Below are 19883 nucleotides of genomic sequence, written 5' to 3' on the forward strand. Positions count from 1 at the left end.
CCTAAATAAATACTCTACTCCGAGCTCAGCAATGGTTAGCAATCATTAGGAGGGTGTATGAAACACCACACGGACACCTTGACAGCGTCCCCAAACAAATACATAATTCCCACCAATATGTGACAACCAATTGTTCTAGAACACACAAACTGGAGAAGCAGCTCTGAAAGTTCTGACCATTGAGTGTCATTGAACAAAGTGCAAGCAGGAAGAGTGCAGAGTCTCCAGAGCACCCTATCCACCTGCCCCAATCGTGGCACAGTCTGTGGTTTCAGGATTGGATTATTCAGCCACTGCAGAAACCTCCCTCCGCAGTAGAAGCAAGTTATCCTTGAACCTGAGGGACTTCTAAAGGAGGAAGAGTAAGTTCTTTCTTAAGCACAACAACAGAGAATGGTTAGATTGCTGCTCTGTTTTGCCTTCTACTCCAAATTTTAAAAAATTAATTGATTTTAAATCAATAGTGGGGGCTCTGGGTTATTAGTCCAATGATATTAAGCAAATGAAATTAGCATTATGCCCAAATCTCCCCTTTGTTACGGGAAGCAGAGTTTGGGATGAAATCAAGACATCTGTTGAGTTCTGTCCTGCTTTCAAACAATTTCAACAGACTTGCACACTTCAGTTATTTTAGTGAGCTTGTGGGGGAACACCATACAACCCAACTGAGTAACCACTCAAGTTGCTGCAGCAATCAGCACAGATCAAGGACCCTCCAGGTTTATGCAGCTCAGTCTTACGATTGAATCAAGGAACTGTAGCTTTGAGGCTCATTTTAAATTTTACACAGCTGAGATTGGTGTCTTTTTGTGGTCCACCACACACTTGCCTTTCACAATGGTAGCACATTGAATAAGGTAATTTTTCACATGTCAAGCATTTGAGATATTTCAAAGATATGATAAAGCATTGTAAGGTGAATGATTTTGACTTATAAAGAGCGAATAAGACGTATACAATTATGAAGGACTTTGTAGAATAAAGGATATTGAGGTGGCTTTCCAAGCAAAGCAATGGCAAAAGGATGAGAGAGAATGGGCAGAGGTGGGTTTTTTTTTTGCAGTGAATTGTTAACATCAGGAATGCACGCTATGAAAAGCGCCAAGTACATTCAACTATAACTTTCAATTATATAAATATTTGAAAAAGGTAGAACAACAGGAGGGTGGGAAAAGTGAGGAATTAATTTGATAACTTTTTTCAAAGAACTTACACAGACAATGCAAATTGTAGAGGAGCAAAGTCTCCTCTGCTGCATATTCTACCAATGCAAGTGGTGTCAAGGTGGATTTAATTGATATGGATTGAGCACTGCACTTATCTAGTATTTCTCCTTTAAACTCCTTTACTACCAGCTGAAGATGTTTTATTTTTATATATTCATGGGACGAGAGTGTCACTAAATAGGGTCAACATTTATTGTCCATCTTAGTTGCTCAAAAGGGTGGAGGTGAGCTGCATTCCATTTGGTGCAGGTAGATCCACAATGCCATTAGGAAGGGCAGTTCCAGCTGAAGGAACAGCAATTTATGTCCAAATCAGGATGGTAGTGACTTTGCAAGGAAGTTATAGGTGGAGGTTTTCACATGTATCTGCTGCCCTTGTCCTTCATGACAGAAGTGGTCATGGTTTTGGAAACTGTTGTCTGAGGAACCTTGGTGAAGGTCTGCACTGCATCTTCAAGAAGGTAACAGCACTACTGCTGTGTAGGAGGGGGAGGGAGTTGAATGTTTGCAGATGTGCCCATCAAGAAGACTGCTTTGTTCTGGATGGTGTCAAGCTTCAAGTGCTGTTGGAGTTGCACTCGTCCAAGCAAGTGGAAGTATTTCATCACGCTCCCAAGTTGAACCCTGTAGATAGTGGACAGGCTTTGGACAATTGAATGATGAGTTACTTTCTGCAGAATTTAAGCCTCTGACTTGTTCTTGTAGCCAAATATTTGCACAGCTAGTCTAGTTCAGTTTCTGATCAATGGTAACCCTCGTGATGTTGATGGTGGGGGTGATTCAGCAATGGTAATGCTATTGCATGTCAAAAAGCAAAGGTTAGATTCTCTTGTTTGCCATGTTACCACAGACTGTACCTATGAGCGTGTCTGATACCCTGATTCGGCGTCAGGTCCCCGAGCAGTATCTTTAACAGCGTTGTTTTACCAGCACCGTTCTCTCCAACCTGTTGACAGAAGGCTGTGATTAGAGGTTGCCAACAGTATATAAAGACTTTACAGTAATAAACTTAACAGTCTGGAAGGAAGGAGGGCAAAGTGCACTAAATGCAAGTTTGCTGAAGCAGGTATTGAACATGCAACTTCTGTGGACCATTTGTTGCATAACTGCACGTGATATATGTACTGTCCAAAGCCCACAGAAGCAGCTCCTGCCTTTGCGACAATAAATACCTGAATTAGCATTCCCTGCTTCACTGATGGTTGTAATCACATCAATACTTTACTTACATCTTTGACTTCTCTTCCTCATGTTGAAAGAATCTACCCCCTCTATAAATATTAGTCACTCTCTGGTACTTTGCCTAAATGGCCATTACTAGATACTCATTGACTCTGGGAAGAATCACATTCTTAGTCATTATCACTGCACTGATTCTTCAATCAGGACAACAGCCAGGAACAGGTTTTTGGACTATGCGCAGAGGAACTGATGCTAATCATTGCAGCTGCAACATTAGCCTGGCTTAAAGAAAAGAGTGGGAACCCAGGGCAGAATGCATGTTTGTAGATGTATACCTATTAGCTGCTCTGTCTTTATGCAGTGAACAGTTTGCAGACATTTGGCTCCAGGAGAAGAATGGACATTCAAACCAAAAGGCAAATGCTATCCTTCGTTAAGTAAAAAATACAAAATTTTAAGATGGACATAAAATAAGACGAAAACCATACATACAATGCAAATCCGGGAGTCCTGGTCAGCTGACACGGAAAGATTTATGAAAATGCGATGCTCAGGGGAGTAGCTGAAGTCCACTTCAGTTAGCTGCAATATTGGAGGGGACAACTTCTCGAAGTTGTCTGGAAACCTGTGAAGGAACACAATTGCAGAATCTCAGTGCACATAGAGAACACAGAGTGTCAAATCACTAACATAGTTTAAATGCAATACTTTAAATTGTGGGAGAGAAAAAAAATGTAAATTAAAGTAACATATCCTATTCTGTCTTCCTTCACTTTTCAAAGCTTTAGCAAAAACATGCCATGTCCCACATGGTGATTGAACAGAGTACAACTCAGTGCTTTACTGTACTATGACATTATGAACTTAAGACTTTTTGGTAACAAGAAAAGCTGTTCAGTTCTATCAACTGCACCTTTCGAAACAGATTTCAACCGCACCAACACACCTGCTCATTATATTCTTAATTCCCAACTACCTACTATATCTCTTAATTACTGCATTCACAAGAACCGAACCCAGTCATCGTAGCCCTTTCTATACAACATGTCCTTCCTTGATCATGTATTTTGAAAATTAATTCTCAACAAACCCCCTCCGCCAACCCCAGCTTTCCTTCCCATGACTAACTGACTAATCTTAGCTGTTTCTCACAATATTAGTGCCTGGTTAGTTTGTACTTGGTGCTGGAAACCCAAGTTCTCCAAGTACTATATGCAGTTCTAGGAACCATACTATCGGAAGGGCATGATTGCACTAGAGAGGGCGTAGAAGAGATGTTCCAAGATGTAGCGTCAGGACATTAAAGAACTATGGAGAACAACACTTGAAATGCTGTAGCATGCAAGGTTGCAGGCCAAGTGCTGGAAAATAGGATCTGAATAGATGAACGAGCACAGACACAATATACTGAAAGACCTCTTTCAGTGCTGTAAAAAGCCTGACTCTAAGTTGCTGCAATATTCTCAATGCAAGCGTTCAATTTTGCTCCAAGCAAATGAAGTACAAAAATAACCTATGCCATCTAAGATTCATGTGCGAAGCCAACTTGCAGACATTAGTGGTTCAATTCTTGCCTGCCATACAGGAATCTGGATCTTGATTTTCACCCAATGTATCAGCTTTAACAAGTATTATGAGTGAATTTTGAAAAGCTCCACTTTAAGCACAATGACCTCCTCCTGTGCTGCATCATTCCAGGAGTTCATTGTGCCAAACTAACCTTAGAGTCACCTCTAGCTCCTTTTCAAGAGGTTTCAGCTCTGGCCTAAAGGAATGAAACAATGAAGAGAAATTTAAGATGCATGAAGAACAATTAAATAATTCAAATACAAACAGCAAAATTAAATCTAGACATTCACGACAGGACAAAGTCTCAAAAGAAAAGCCAGATTAGAAGTGAAGGTGGATCCTTTAAGATAATCAGAGATTCACCTCGATCAATAATCTGCCCTCCTTATATTCTCTGATCACTTCCAGCATTTTGTAGTTTTTAACTTCAATCTGAATGTACAAATTATATCACGCACATTCTTAATAAATTACAAAACTTGAGTTTTAACTATCAAATTGTAAACACTGCAACTTATGAAAATAATTTCAAGGTTTAAAATTTCTTTCTTTTGGTTTGAGATGGATTATTATAGGGAAACAAAATGAGAAAAAAGCAAGTCTACAAAATATCCTTGTTGAAGATGCTTGCTTCAACTGTTGCGTCATAACAGTTGAAGTAAAGCTTGCCATAAATCAGCAATTTATACTACCAAAATATTCAAACAGAATACTAGGTTAAATCATTTGCATTCACTTTTAGGATGTAGGTGCCAGAGGCAAAGTCAGTATTTATTATTCAAGTGGAGTTTGCACATTCTTCCCGTGTCTGCGTGGGTTTCCTCCGGGTGCTCCGGTTTCCTCCCACAGTCCAAAGATGTGCAGGTCAGGTGGATTGACCATGTTAAATTGCCCATAGTGTTAAGTGCAGTAGTCAGAGGGAAATGGGTCTGCGTGGGTTACTCCTCGAAGGGTCGGTGTGGACTTGTTGGGCCGAAGGGCCTGTTTTCATACTGTAGGGAATCTAATCTAAAAAAGTCTAACTGACATTAAGACGGTGTTAATGAGTTGCTTCTTGAGCTGCTGTTGTTGCAAGTATTCTTATTTGTGCTCTTTGAGAGTGAATTCCAGCATCGAAAGAGATTGCAAACAAGTTGGTCCACCAGCAGAGATGGACAGAATCCAGTAATAAAAAAATTCACTTGCAATTTCCCAATACTGCTTACGTTATACACTTATACTGATGATCAATCAGAACCTGTAAAGTTATACAGGAGGGAAATGTAAGCCCAGCACTATTAAACTGTGAGCACAGAATACCATGGCATAGCACACAGTCTTGGACAAAGTACTTAGCATTTCAGGCAACATTCCCCTTCACCACTGAAGTAGGGCTTGTATCTTGTATCATCTGACTGTAGGATAACTACCATTAGATTAAGGACTCACTCCAGTAAAAGTGCACAGACAACATTTCATTCCATTGGTTGTCATTGAATTGTATATCCTCAAAAGATACCTCTGGAAATCTTTTGCTGATAGAATACAGTCTAGCTCTACTGCGACCTGGTACACAGCTGACCTGAGTTTAGAGTGGGTATCAGAAGTTACAAGAAAGGTAGGCTGCTTTTACAATGGCTCTGCAACATATCCTCCCCCAGTAGCACAAATAAAGATTATTCCCTGCACAATAGAATCGAGATTAACAATTCACAGGATTTTATTTATAAATTGGACATAAAGCTGTTTCAATGTCATTATATGAACTAATTGCCCTTCAATATGGTTAATTAAATAAGGATAACACATTACATAAACTTTGCCTCAACCACAGAACTGTGATCATTCCATTGAAGCAATGGACCAGTGCAGCAATGTCCATTATGTGGGGTTATACTGGATTAAATATCAATTGTTTTTCTGTCTGCAGATGCTGCCACGTCTGTCAAGCTCGACAGCACTTTGTTTTTATTTCAAATCTCCAGTACTTTGTTTTTATTATAGCACCTAGTGTGCTTCATAAATTAGTCCTTCAAAATACATGTGAATCTTACTAATCTCAACTTGCAAACAACTAACTTTTCATTTCAACTGCTTCAGGTGCAAAGAACTATAAGCATGAATATTCACCTACAGTGCCATATTCTTAAACAGTCTTTCTGACATTCATTACCAGAGCAGCCAATACTTACAGTTTCTCCAGCAGTTTCAACTTGCTCTGTACTTGAGAAGCTCTGTTGGCATTGTATCGGAATCTGTCTATGAACACCTAACAGGTTCAAAAAGATGAGACAATTAAAACCAAACTTAAACTCCTTGAGCTCACAAATATTCTCAGGCTCTCAGGACAGGAACAGGAACGCTCTAGAGCTGAGAGAGTTTATTCCACCATTCAAATAGGGCAGCACAGTGGCTCAGTGATTAGCATTGCTGCCTCAATGCGAGAAACTTGGGTTCGATTCCACTCTCAGGCAACTGTCTGTGTGGAGTTTGCACGTTCTCAGTGTCTGCATGGGTTTCTGTCGGGTGCTCCAGTTTCCTCCCACAGTCCATGGATGTGCAAGTTAGGTGGATTGTCCATGCTAAATAATCCAGAGTGTCCAGGCATATGCAATGGGAAATGCAGGGTTACAGGGACAGGATAGAGTAATGGGTCTGGACGGGATGTTGTTCAGAGAGTTGGTATGGACTCATTGGGCAAAATGGCCTATTTCCACACACTGTAGGGATTCTATTCTATTCTATGCTGATCTGTACCTCAGTCCACAAATCCAACTTTCTCTCTATACCCATTGATACTTATGAAAATTTCAATCAAGGCACCACCCACACACCCAGCAAGTGTCAAGGGGAGCATTCCAGATTCCCAACATCACTTGGCAGAAAGGTACTTCATGAATGGCTAACTCTAGAATTGTGTTTTCTTTTAACAATGGATTCACCACCAGAGGGAATAATTTCTCCGTATCGAAGCACTGAATCATTTTATTCTGAAAAGTGCCACGATAGATCTGAACTCAACAATATTGTATCGCCAGTAATATACAGTGACAGATTTGTCCTCAAATACTGCAACTCAGCATTATACAGTGACAGACTTGATCGCAGTGGTACTGCAATCCAGTGTTATACAGTGACAGACCCATTCCTACCGGTGGTGTACCCCATTGTTATACAATGATAGTCTGTCCCCAGGAGCATCGCACCTTCATTTTACCAGTACTGCATCCCTGCATTGCTTAAGTTTTACAGATCAGTTAGATTTCAAATTATGAAGATCAGTAATTCTTTTTGCATTGGCCTCAAGAGTAAATATTAGATCGTTATGGCATAGAAAAATTAATGAAGGTTCTACATCAACTTGACACGATTGACTGTACTGTTCCCAGCAAATCCCACAATTCAGCGCTGCAATTAAGTTATCTGTAAGATTGCTGAGGCAGAGTTTCACACATATTAGAATCACACAGGGATGAAGATGAAAAGGAAATAAATCAAAATGTGAAAGAAATGTTCAGCAAACCACCTGTTACCTATTTCTTTCCCCTTCAAAAGTTTTGACTGGATTACAATCCAGCAGGTGCTTTTTGATATATTGAACTCACCATCAACCGTCACCAAGCTATTCAAGAATGGAGTGGAAGTAGGAGGTGCGAGTGAAAAAACAAGTTGAAAGGTGACTTGTGTTACAGGAGGGAGGTTTGATCCTATCATCCAAACCTTTTAGCTGCATCTCCTTGGTAGTGATCAGGAGCTGACCATTCTATTCCCCTTGCACAGGGCAAAAGTCACTGCGGGCAATTTATCATACCAGTTGTTTATGCAAAGTAAGATTGGCCAATACAATAGAACTGAGGGATGTACCTGGGCTTATGCAGTATGTACAAGCCAGCATCACATTGGGATACTCAAATAATACAAGAGAGATATTTTGTAAGAAAAAAAAATTACAAGATGACATTGCTCCATACAATAGACTTGAATTTCTGCAGGTTAAGATGACATCCATGCTCCAATCTCAATAAAGAACTTTCAATCACAGCCCACCCGGCCATATACCTCAGCTACACCACGTTTTAAGAAACTGCAACTGAGGAAACAATGAAACTATAAAGATATTTTCAAGATAGAAAACAGAACCACCTCAAAGAGGATAAATAAAAATGCTGAAAAATTAGTCGGCTCAAAAAGATACAATCTTAAAAACATGATTTTCAGAAACAGGAAAGGATTTTTAGGAGACTTGACAGAGGGGACACAGAGGTGTTTCCCCTTCTGTGAGTACCTCAGACCAGAGGCCGTAATCTCTAAGGGCACACTCATTTAAGACATAGATAATGTGACAGTACTACAGAGTGTGCAGAGGAGACTTACCAGGATGTTGCCTGGGTGAGAGAGTTTCAATTATGAAGAGAGATTGGATAGACTGGTGTTTTCTTCCCCTCCGAATAGAGGAAATTGGGACAGGACTTGATTGAGATGTAAAAAATTAAGAGTGGCATAGACTTGGTACAAATGAAGAAACTTTTGCCTTTGAGGAATGATCAATGACCAATCACCCAGGCTCAGCAGTTCTGTGTGGTAAAGAACTCCACCAATTCACTACCCTTGGAGAACAGAAATTCCTCCCGAATCATATAGATCCATACCACAGAAAAGGTGTTCAACCCATCAAGTGTGTGCCAGTCAAAACCAACCAAACTGTCCTAATCCCTTTTTAACCATTCGGCCCATAATTTTGTATTCCATGCCCCTTCCCTAATCAACAGGCAGCACAGTGGCTCAGGGGTTAGCACTGCTGCCTCTCAGCGCCAGGAACCCGGGTTCGATGCCAGCCTTGTGCAACTGTCTTTGCAGAGTTTGCACATTCTCCCCGTATCTGCGTAGGTTTCCTCCTGGTGCTCCGTTTTGCTCCCAAAATCCAAAGATGTGTAGATTAAGTGAATTAGCTGTGCTAAATTATCCATAGTGTTCAGGGACGTGTAGGATGGGTGCATTAGTCAGGGCTAAATGTAGGGGAATGGGTCTGGATGGGTTACTCTTCAGAGGGGGAGTGTGGACTTGTTGGGCCGAAGGACCTGTAAGGATTCTATGATATGACCAAGAGGCAATAATTTAAGGCGAGGGACAGGAAGTTTACAAAGGTCTAAAGGAAAAAGCTTTTCATTTAGAGGGTGGTAGGAATCTGGAATTCACTGTCTGTAAGGTTGGAGGCAGGAACCCTCAATAGATGCACACTTACAATGCCAAGGAATACAAGTGTTGGAAAATGGGATTAGGACAGTTTGATGGTTGGTTTGACTGGCACAGACTTGGTGGGATGAACAGCCTTTTCTGTGGTGTGGATCTACACGACTCAGGAGGAACTTCTCCTCTCAAAGGATAGTGGATTTATGGAATTCTTTACCACAGAGAACTGCTGAGGCTGGGTGATTAAGAAGGATAGACTGAGATGAATAGATTTTTAATTACTAAAGGAATCAAGGGTTGTGGGGAAAGGGAAGGAAAGGAAAGTTGAGGATTATCAGATCACTCATGGTCTTATTCGATAGCAAAGTAGACTTGATGGGCAGAATGGCATACTTCTGCTTCTATGTTTCGTGGTCTTAACAAGTTCGTGCATTGCTTAGGTGGGTCTCTGGGCATAAATCTGAAGGAAACTCAAAGCCAGTTGCCCTCTGATTCCTTGCCAGCTAGGTGAGTACATACCTGTATGTGCTCTCTGTACTGCTGCTGAGCTTCATACTCGCGCTGCTTGTTTTTCAATCTTTCCTCTTTGGTCTTTACAAAGTTCTCATAGTCACCCCTATAGGTATCCAGGCACTGAGAGTGCAAGTGAACAATGTCGGTCGCCACAGCATTTAGGAAGTTGCGATCGTGCGACACCACCAAAATAGTGGACTGCCAGGTCTAAAAGAAGAACACAAGTTTCAGCAGATAGGTTCTTTTGTGCACAATACACCAGTCACACCTGACTTGAGCAGACACTCGCTTGCAAGGCAACAGCCGATTCAGCCAACAAGTTATTCCAATAAATAAGGTCTCTGAGAATTAAGTGCTTTGACATTCTCAAGGCAGTTACATCATGGAAGGAGTCTAGTCGCCAATTGTATCTATGCAGGGTCTGTGCAAGAGCAAATCATTTAGTCCCATTCGTCAACTGCAAATTTTCTCCTTAGGTGCTTAACAAATTTTCATGAGGTACGGGCACCACTGGCTGCGTCAAAATTTGTTGCCAAACCCTTTTCATCCAGGGAACAGTTAAGAGCCAACATAGTTTTGGATTTGGAGTCACATGGCTAGATATAGATGAGAGATTACCCTCCCTAAAGGATGGGTTTTTACAACAATTGACCATAGTTTCATAGCCATGATTAGGCTTTTAACCGCCAGTTCTTTTTTAAAAAAAAGTTCTGTCCCTTGCCATGATGAGATTCAAACTCAGGTCACCACAATGCTATCTAGATCACTGACCCAATGGCAATAGCATCATGCCATCCCTTCCCCTGGAATCTGCCTCCACCATATTCTCAGGCTATGCATTCCAGATCCCAACCACTTATGTTTTCCCTCTAGTCACTCTTAGTTATCACCCTTAGTTCTTGTGCATTCACTTGATGGCAATGTCTTCTAGTTTTTGACTCTGCTCATCATTGGAAGGTTTCCTCCCTATTTGCTCCACCTGGACTCACTCCTATTTTAAAACTTTCTTGAAAACTCCTCTGTACCTTCTCTACTGCAAAATAAAAGCAAAGTAACCCTACTTTTTCGAATCTATACATTTAATAGAATTCCTTCATTGCTGGAACTATTCTCACAAATCTTTTCTGCACCACCCGAAGTTTTCATATCTTTATTAACATGTGGACACCTAGAATTGGACAACATCAGCTGAGGATGATCAAGTCATTTTTTAAAAAATGCCTCTGCTGATAAAACACAGTATCCCTAAAGCCCTTTTAACAAATTTCTCAGTCCACCCTAAGAATGTGTGCTAACCTATCTCCCAGGTCTATTGCTGCACAGCTTAGAACTGCAGCCTTTAATTTTTATGGCCTTCCCAAATGTTATCTATCAAATGATTCACTTCATCCTTTTCTGCATTACATCCCCTCCATCAAGGGTCAATCCAATTGATATACTCTTGAAGCTTATCACTATCCTCAGTTTGCGATAATCTAAGTTTTCCATCATTTTGAAAGTTTAACATTAATTCTAGGTCATTAAGCAAGATAAAGGAAAGCACCGGTCTTATTACTAGCCCGTGGGCAACCCCACCATGCATTTTCTTTCAGTCTGAAAAGAACCCGTCATCATTACTGCTTCCTTTCACTCAACCAACTTGGCACCTACGTTGCCCTTGCTTCTTTTATTTGATGGGGATCAAAATTGTGGTAAGCTGATTATGTGGCACTTCATCAGTTTTTGAAAGTCCTTGTACACATGACACCCTATCCAACATTAAAACAATTACTACCTCCACAACCTGTGCACAGTTGCAGAAGTGTGTACGAAATACAGGTAGTGATTCCCCTGTCTAACAAGAATCTAAAAGGTTCAGAGGTTAGATAGGAATATGGAAATCAAAACAACTGGTTTAAAACACAAATGGTCTACTTCTGCTCCTGATTCATATACACTCATCAAAAGATTAAATTAGCTTGGTTCATGCTCATACTAACGGTATGTTCCAGTGAGGAAGGAGGATTCTAGGAACGGGATAAGTCAACAGTTGTTAAACAAGAAAAAGTTAAGGATAGCATCAGATTGAAAGAAGAAAAACATATAACGTGGCAAAAATTAGTGGTAAGTCAGAGGATTGGTTAAGTTATAAAGGCCAACAAAGAGTGACCCAAAAAAACGAAAATAAACTTTGAAGGTAAACTAGCAAGTGATATTAAAATTGACAGCAAAAGTTCTTTAATTGTATAAAAAGAGAACCCAAAATAAACAAAATCTCCTTAGAAGAGGAGTCTGGGGAAGGAATCATGTGGAGCCAAGAAATGGCAGAAGAGTTGAGTAAATTCTTTGCAACAATCTTCACAGAAGATGACATTAATAACATTCTAAAGTTACTAAACAATTAAGGCGCAAAAATAGGCAAGGAAATAAATAGCATACCTATCACTAGAGAAAAAGTGCTAGGGAAACAAATGGGGCGAAAGACTGAGGCTCTCACTATCTAACACGCTGATTATCTTTTGTCTCAATTAAGTCAAGTCTTATCCTTCTACTCTCCAATGAAAATAGTCTCAGTTCCCTCAGCCTTTCCTCATAGGACATTCGTTCCATACCAGGCAGCATCCTACTCAATCTTCTTTGAATTCTTTCCAAGGTTTCCACATCCTTCCCAAAATGTGGATCAGAACTGTACGCAATACTCCAGGTGCAGCCTTACCAGTGTCTTGTATAGCTGAAGCATGACCTCATGGCTCCGAAACTCAATTCCCCTACCAATAGACAGTAACACACCACTTGCCTTCTTAACAACCCTATCAACCTGGGTGGCAACTTTCAGGGATTTATGCACCTGGACACAGATCTCTTTGTTCATCCACCTCCAGATCATTTCTAAAAATGAAACACAGCAGTGGCCCCAAAAGAGATCCTTGCGGCACACCGCTGGTAACTGAATTCCAGGATGAACATTTCCCATCAACCGCCACCTTCTTCTTTCAGCTAGCTAATTTCTGATCCAAACCGCTACATCACCTTCAATCCTGAAACTCTATATTTTGTGTAATGGCCTACCGTGTGGAACCTTATCAAACACCTTACTATACACTGCATCAACCGCTTTACCTTTATCCACTTGTTTAGTCACCTTTTTGAAGAATTCATTAAGGTTAAGTAGGCATGACCTACCCTTCACAAAACTGTGCTGACCATCCCTAATCAAATTATGCCTTTCCAGATAATTATAAATCCTCTCTCATAACATTTTCCGACGCCTTACCCACAACTGAAGTAAGGCTCACTGGCTTATTACCAGGGTTGTCACGACTCCCCTTCTTAAACAAGGGAACAACATTAGTACACTCTATCAGGTGTATCAAAGCAAAGCCCAATACTGTCCTTAAAGAACACAAAATGTAAAAAGAAAATTTTTTAAAAATCTGGAATTGAAACAGTCTCAGTACGGTGACCACAAAATGATCATCAACCGTTGTAAAAGCCCATCTGGTTCACAAATGCCCTTTAAGGAAATTTACTCTCCTCATCTGGTCTAACTTACATATGACTTTGGACCCACAGCAGCGTGCATGGTTATGAATTAGAACATAGAACAATACAGCAAGTGCAGGCCCTTTGGCCCTCGATGTTGCGCCAATCTGTGGAACCAATCTGAAGCCCATCTAGCCTACACTATTCCATTTTCATCCATATGCCTATCCAATGACCAGTTAAATGCCTTTACAGTTGGCAAGTCTACTACTGTTGTAGGCAATGCATTCTATGCCCCTACTACGCTGAGTAAAGAAACTACGTCTGACAGCTGACCTATATCTATCCCCCTCAATTTAAGGTTATGTCCCCTTGTGCTAGCCATCACCATCCAAGGAAAAAGGGTCTTACTGTCCAACCTATATAACCCTCTAAGTATCTTATATGTCTCAAGTAAGTCACACCTCAACCTTTACCCTCTAACGAAAACAGCCTCAAGTCCCTCAGCCTTTCCTTGTAAGGCCTTCCCTCCATACCAGGCAACGTCCGAGTAAATCTCCTCTGAACCCTTTCCAAGGCTTCCATATCCTTCCTATAATGCGGTGACTAGAACTGTACATAATACTCCAAATGTGGACACAAACATTTATACAGCTGCAACATGATCTTATAATTCCAAAACTCAATCCCTCTACCAATAAAAGCTAACACACTGTATGCCTTCTTTACAACCCTATCAATTTAGGTGGTAACTTTCAAAAATCTATGTCCTTGGACAGAGATCTCTCTGCTCATCTACACTACCAAGAATCTTACCATTAGCCCAGTATTCTGCATTCCAGTTACTCCTTCCAAAGTAAATCACCTCACACTTGTCTGCATTAAACTCCATTTGCCACCTCTCAGCCCAGCTCTGCAGCTTATCTAGGTCTCTCTGTAACCTACAACATTCTTCGTCACTATCCATAACTCTACCCACAACTGCATTCTAAAATAGCCTAGCAAGTCCATTTTCATTACACAAGATTTTTTCATGTCATCTTAGGGAAACAATACATGAACCTGTTTCTCTGTGCAAAGAAAAAAGTTGAGCAAGGCTGATTAACTCAATCAAAACTGACATTTCCCTACATTACAATAATAACAACTTCAAAAGTATTTAACCAACAAGAAAACATGGAAACATACCAAGATCATGTATAAATGCAAGCCTTATTTTTTTCAATTCCCTCATCATTGTTGGTCATTTCCCAGACAGACACTTCCATACTTGCCATGTTTTATTATTGAACAGTGCAATTTTCATGATGTGGTGGTCAAATTTATTTAGCGTTTATTGAGGCCTTTAAGCATCCTGCAAACCCATTAATGTATGAATACCATAACTCAACACAGCAAATTATTTTACTTAGACACGAGTCGTGCTGTTGTTTGGATATGTATACAAACAACTACGAGCAGCATATCAGGAATGAGCTGCAAATGTTTAACCTTACATCCTAACCTACTTCATTTAAACTCACTGTTTCGAATAATGTCAGCTTTGCATATTCAGCACATAATCGTGTAGACCAGGTTCAAAATCTCTCACTTCCGCCACAATGAAATTGCCTAATATATTATTTTTCAGCAACAGGCATATTTGTTTTCAAGAGATTCTGCTTGACAGATAATAGAATGAGTTTTCTATCTAAATGACCTGAACAGAATAAAAGACCAGTGCAAAGTTCTTGCATTTTGCAATTATAATATTTCATTCTTCTTCCCGTCATAACCCACTGTATCACTTGCTGTCTGTTTAAAACCCATTCTGAGAGACAACACTGCAGTTCTTTAGGAATGTCAGCCTTTGGATGAGACAAGAAACCAAGGCCCTATTGCCTGCCCCAGCACAGATTTAAGGTCAAACATACTTCAAATTATTAACAAGTTATCTTCATTCAACAAAAAAAATAATTAATTGCCATTCTTCTCACAGCTCATTTAATGCAAAAGGACTGCTTCATTTGTTTACTACGAATATACTTCAAAGTAATTGGTTGTGCACATAAAGCTGTTCAAATGCTTCAGCAACACTCAGGTGCAACATAAATGTGAGTTTTACTTTTGAACATTTGCCCAAAAACAATCATTTATTTATATAGTGCTTTTAAGATAAGAAAACATTCATGCAGGCAAGAGACCTTCCTGCTCCCATAGCTGATCCTGTTAACAGATGTCCTTCCTCAAATATTGCCTATCCATCATTCAAATTTGCTTTTCTTTAGCCATCTCTACCTTTGAGAGCCAGAGCATCATTTCCGCCCTTACTCTGCTCTCCAAAATTCTTCACGATGTTCCAACTCCATGTTTCTTGTTTCCAGTAACTCTGGTGAGCAACTTGTGAATTAGAAAAACAAGGGAGCCAAGGATTAATACTCGTTGAACACCAATGGTAATGGCAGACGAGTGAAAAGAGAAGCAGTTGGAGACGATTCTTTGACTTGGAATCAGTACACAAGAGTGGAATCCGATGACAGCAATTTTAGTCTACTGGATGGTGATAGATTGCATTGGAAAACAATGGTGTGGTCATCCTATGCTAAAATCGCAGATGAGAAGGGTGAGGAGGTACATCATTTTGACTTTGATAAGAGCTGGTCTAAAAGTGTTGCTGGAGTGTAATCCTATACATGTAGGAATTCAACCATGGAGACATAGATGTACAACACAGAAACAGACTCTTCGGTCCAACTCATCCATACTGACCAGATATCCTAACCTAATCTAGTCCCATTATCCAGCACTTGGCTCAAATCCCTCTAAACCTTTCCTATTCAAATACCCATCCAGTTGCCCTTCAAATGCTGCAATTGTGCCAGCCTCCACTACCTCCTCTGGCAGCTCATTCCATACATGCACCAAAGCAGAAAACAAGATAGGACTGATAAATTAAACTGCATTTACTTCAAAGTGAGAGGCCTAACAGGGAATGCAGATGAACTCAGGGCATGGCTAGGAACATGTGACTGGGTTATCATAGCAATTACAGAAACATGGCTCAAGGATTGACAGGACTGGCAGGATACAAATGCTATAGGAAGGATAGAAAGGAGGGGCAAGGGAGGAGGGAGAGTGGCGTTTTTGATTAGGGATAGCATTACTAAGGGAGGAAAAGGCTGGTGGGTGTAGGGAAAGCTGGATGACTAGAGAAACTGAGGGGTTGATTAAGAAAAAGAAGGAAGCATATGTCAGGTATAGATAGGATAGACTGAGGGAATCATCATAAGAATATAAAGGCAGTAGGAGCATACTTAAGGGGGAAATCAGGAGGGCAAAAAGGGGACATGAGATAGCTTTGGCAAATAGGGTTAAGGAGAATCCAAAGGTTTTTATAAATATATTAAGGATAAAAAGATAACTCTGGAGAGAATAGGACCCCTCAAAGATCACCATGGCAGCCTATGTGTGGAGCCACAGGAGATGGGGGAAAGATACTAAACGAGTATTTTGCACCAGTGTTTACTGTGGAAAAGGATAGAGGAGATACAGAATGTGGGGAAAAAAAGATGGTGATATCTTGAAAAATGTCCAAATTACAGAGGTGGTGGTGCTGGATGTCTTGAAATGCATAAAAGTAGATATACCCCCAGGAGCTGATCAGGTGTACCCTAGAACTCTGTGGGAAGCCACGGAAGTGATTGCTGGGCCCCTTGCAGAGGTCTTTGTATCATTAGTCACAGATGAGGTGCTGGAAGACTCGAGGAATACTAACATGGTACCACTATTTAAGCAAAGGTGGTAAGGAGAAGCCAGGGAACTACAGACTGTTGAGCCTGACATTGCTGGTGGGCAAGTTGCTGGAGGGAATCCTGAGGGACAGAATTTATATGTATTTGGAAAGACAAGGACTGATTAGCGACGATTAGCATGGCTTTGTGCATGGGAAATCATGTCTCACAAACTTGATTGAATTTTTTGAAAAGTAATAAAGAGGATTAATGAAGGCACAGCAATGTACTTCAGTAACGTGTTCGACAAGGTTCTCCATGGGAAACTGGTTAGCAAGGTTAGATCTCATGGAATACATGGAGAACTAGCTATTTGGATACAGAACTGGCTCAAAAGGTAGAAGACAGAGGGTAGTGGAATGTTGCTTTTCAGATTGTAGGCCTGTGACCAGTGGTGTGCCACAAGGATCAGCGCTGGGTCCACTAAGTTATGTCATTTATATAAATGATTTGATGTGAACATAGGAAGTATAGTTAGTAAGTTTGCAAATGACACCAAAATTGGAAGTGTCGTGGACAGCAAAGGTGGTTACCTCAGAGTACAATGGGACCTTGATCAGATGGGCCAATGGGCTGAGGAGGGGCAGATGGAGTTTAATTCAGATAAATGTGAGGTGCTGCATTGTGGAAAAGCAAATCAGAGCATGACTTATACACTTAATGGTAAGGTCCTGCTGAGTGTTGCTGAACAAAGAGACCTTGGAGTGCAGGTTCATAGTTCCTTGAAAATAGAATTCCAGGTTAATAGGATAGTGAGGCGGCGTTTGGTATGCTTTCCTTTATTGGTTAGATCATTGAGTATAGGAGTTGGGAGGGCATTGGTTAGGGCAACCTTTTCCATGTAGAGGGTGGTGCGTGTATGGAATGAATTGCCAAAGTGTTGGAGGCTGGTACAATTACAGTATTTAAAAGGCATCTGGATGGGTATATGAATAGGAAGGGTTTAGAGCGATATGGGCCAAGTGCTGGTAAATGGGACTATATCAGGTTAGGATATTTGGCTGGCATGGATGAGTTGGACCAAAGGGTGTGTTTCCATGCTGCACACCTCTATGACTCCAGGGTTGAATTCCTACATGTGTAGGATTACACTCCAGCAACATTTTAGACCAGCTCTTATCAAAGTCAAAAATGATGTACCTCATCACTCTTCTCGTCAGCAGTTTTGACATAGGATGGCAACAGCATTGTTTTCCAATACCTTCTATAAACATCCAGTAGATCAAAATTGCTCTCATCTGATTCCACTCTTATGTGCTGACTCCGAACCAAAGAAACATCTCCAACAGCTTCTCTTTTCACTCTTCTGCCATTACCATTGATGTTCAACAAGTATTAATCCCTGGTTCCCATGTTTTTTCAAAATTACATGTTGTCCTTTATCAAAATCATTTGAAATATATTTACTTTTCAACTGGATATGACGACACCTGGTTCTACTTTATTATCACCCCTTTGGATTATCAACCCTCACCATCACCTGCCAAAATATAAGCCGATACCCAGTACAAAATGAGATCTTTCTTCCAGCAATATTTTGAGAATGCAAAAGATACTATCCTTGGCATATGTCACACACGCTGTCTTCAATCTCAGACTGAACGAACTCATTCATTACTTTGGTGTCAACAGTTTCAACCACCAAATTCATGTTGTTACCGAGTTTGCCGACTTGCATCACTGTAACTTCACCCACCTTTGCCTCCATTCAGCTCATTTGCTGCTGAAATCTTCAACTCCACTTTTATTACCTTTGCACTTCACTCTCCTAAAACATTCCTGGCTAGCCTTACATGTTCTACCTGAAGTGTGTGCAGACTATTGTGTTGGCCACCCTCCTCTCCTGCAGTAGAACCTTGACCATCTGTTAAAGCAGTAGTGCTCATAACACCTCCTGAAGATCAATGGGAGGACCATTTTACACATGTGGCATTCCCCATGAAGCTGCGTCTCATGGCATCGAAGCCCTGCACCTGAAGAACAATTTCAAATGAATAGACCATTGTGTTTGGATGTATCTTTTGGTTTTTGCTGATCACACTCAAAAGAGCAGCCAAACAAAAAGGTATACTTATATGTTCAAGATAGCCCGAAAGCATGGAAGCTACTGGCCTGAAGGAAAAACCCGCTGAATGCCCAACCTGGCATGACACAAACTGTCAAGGTGCTAGTCACAGCAACTTGACCGTGAGGTTGAACTGCTGCAGAGGAAAGACAAAGAAGCCAACTTAGGACTGCGAATTCCATTTCACCATACAACAAATGCAGTAAAACTTGCAAATACAAAAATGGTGTTCCTCAATCATCTGATGATTCATCCCACCTGAGAGAAGTCAGTGATTCTGCAATATGACGACCCTCTGCAAATTTAACATGGGGGTGGGGAAGAAGTGAACTGAAGTGGCTACAATAGATTTTAGAAACTGCAAAGAAATTCAACAGCACATTACAAGTGAACCAATTCTCAATGTACTGGAGGGAATGTAATGTAAAATGACATTGCTTTATATCTTGGGAAAAAAATCAATGACTCACCTGTAGATAGTTTTCCAACCAGAGGATGGCTCGCACATCCAACATGTTCGTAGGTTCTAACAACAAGTCATTTAGATTAAGTTTATTGGTTTCATTGAAATATTTCACAAACAAAACAAATTTAACAGGATTTGACAAGCTTGCATGTTGCAGTCAAACAATAGCTCTCTCTACTATTTAGAGAACCCACTCATTCATTCTTCATCCTCAAGTATCTCAAGAGGGGATTGTACATGATCATAACACAAGATTTTTCAAAAATATTCCCTACAGAAAAGGCTGTCTTCACCGACCTTTTCCAGAGAGATTATTTGCTGCACCGTCCTCTTGGAGTTGGAGTAAAGTGTGGAAGATCTGTTCCCGTAATAAAAGGTACAGAATGAAGAACTGGCTATGCACGAGGACTACAGGTGCAAGTGGCTTTACCATTATGGTTATCAAAGTCAATGTGCCATCA

General features: G+C 40.6%; 1 protein-coding gene across 2 annotated transcripts in view; it reads right to left on the reverse strand.

Moving 5' to 3' along the window:
* abcf3 (ATP-binding cassette, sub-family F (GCN20), member 3) overlaps positions 1–19883 on the reverse strand; it is a 101113-nt gene that overhangs the window by 13594 nt on the left and 67636 nt on the right. For both annotated transcript variants that reach the window (XM_060834073.1, XM_060834074.1), the window contains 6 exons: positions 19427–19482; positions 9666–9866; positions 6149–6225; positions 4129–4173; positions 2901–3033; positions 2084–2172 (listed from right to left, as the gene is read on the reverse strand). In XM_060834073.1, coding sequence (XP_060690056.1) covers positions 2084–2172; positions 2901–3033; positions 4129–4173; positions 6149–6225; positions 9666–9866; positions 19427–19482 — 601 coding nt within the window. The remainder of the gene's footprint in view (positions 1–2083; positions 2173–2900; positions 3034–4128; positions 4174–6148; positions 6226–9665; positions 9867–19426; positions 19483–19883) is intronic.

This window comes from Hemiscyllium ocellatum, chromosome 13, assembly GCF_020745735.1.
Source record: "Hemiscyllium ocellatum isolate sHemOce1 chromosome 13, sHemOce1.pat.X.cur, whole genome shotgun sequence".
NCBI classification, from domain to species: Eukaryota; Metazoa; Chordata; class Chondrichthyes; order Orectolobiformes; family Hemiscylliidae; genus Hemiscyllium; species Hemiscyllium ocellatum.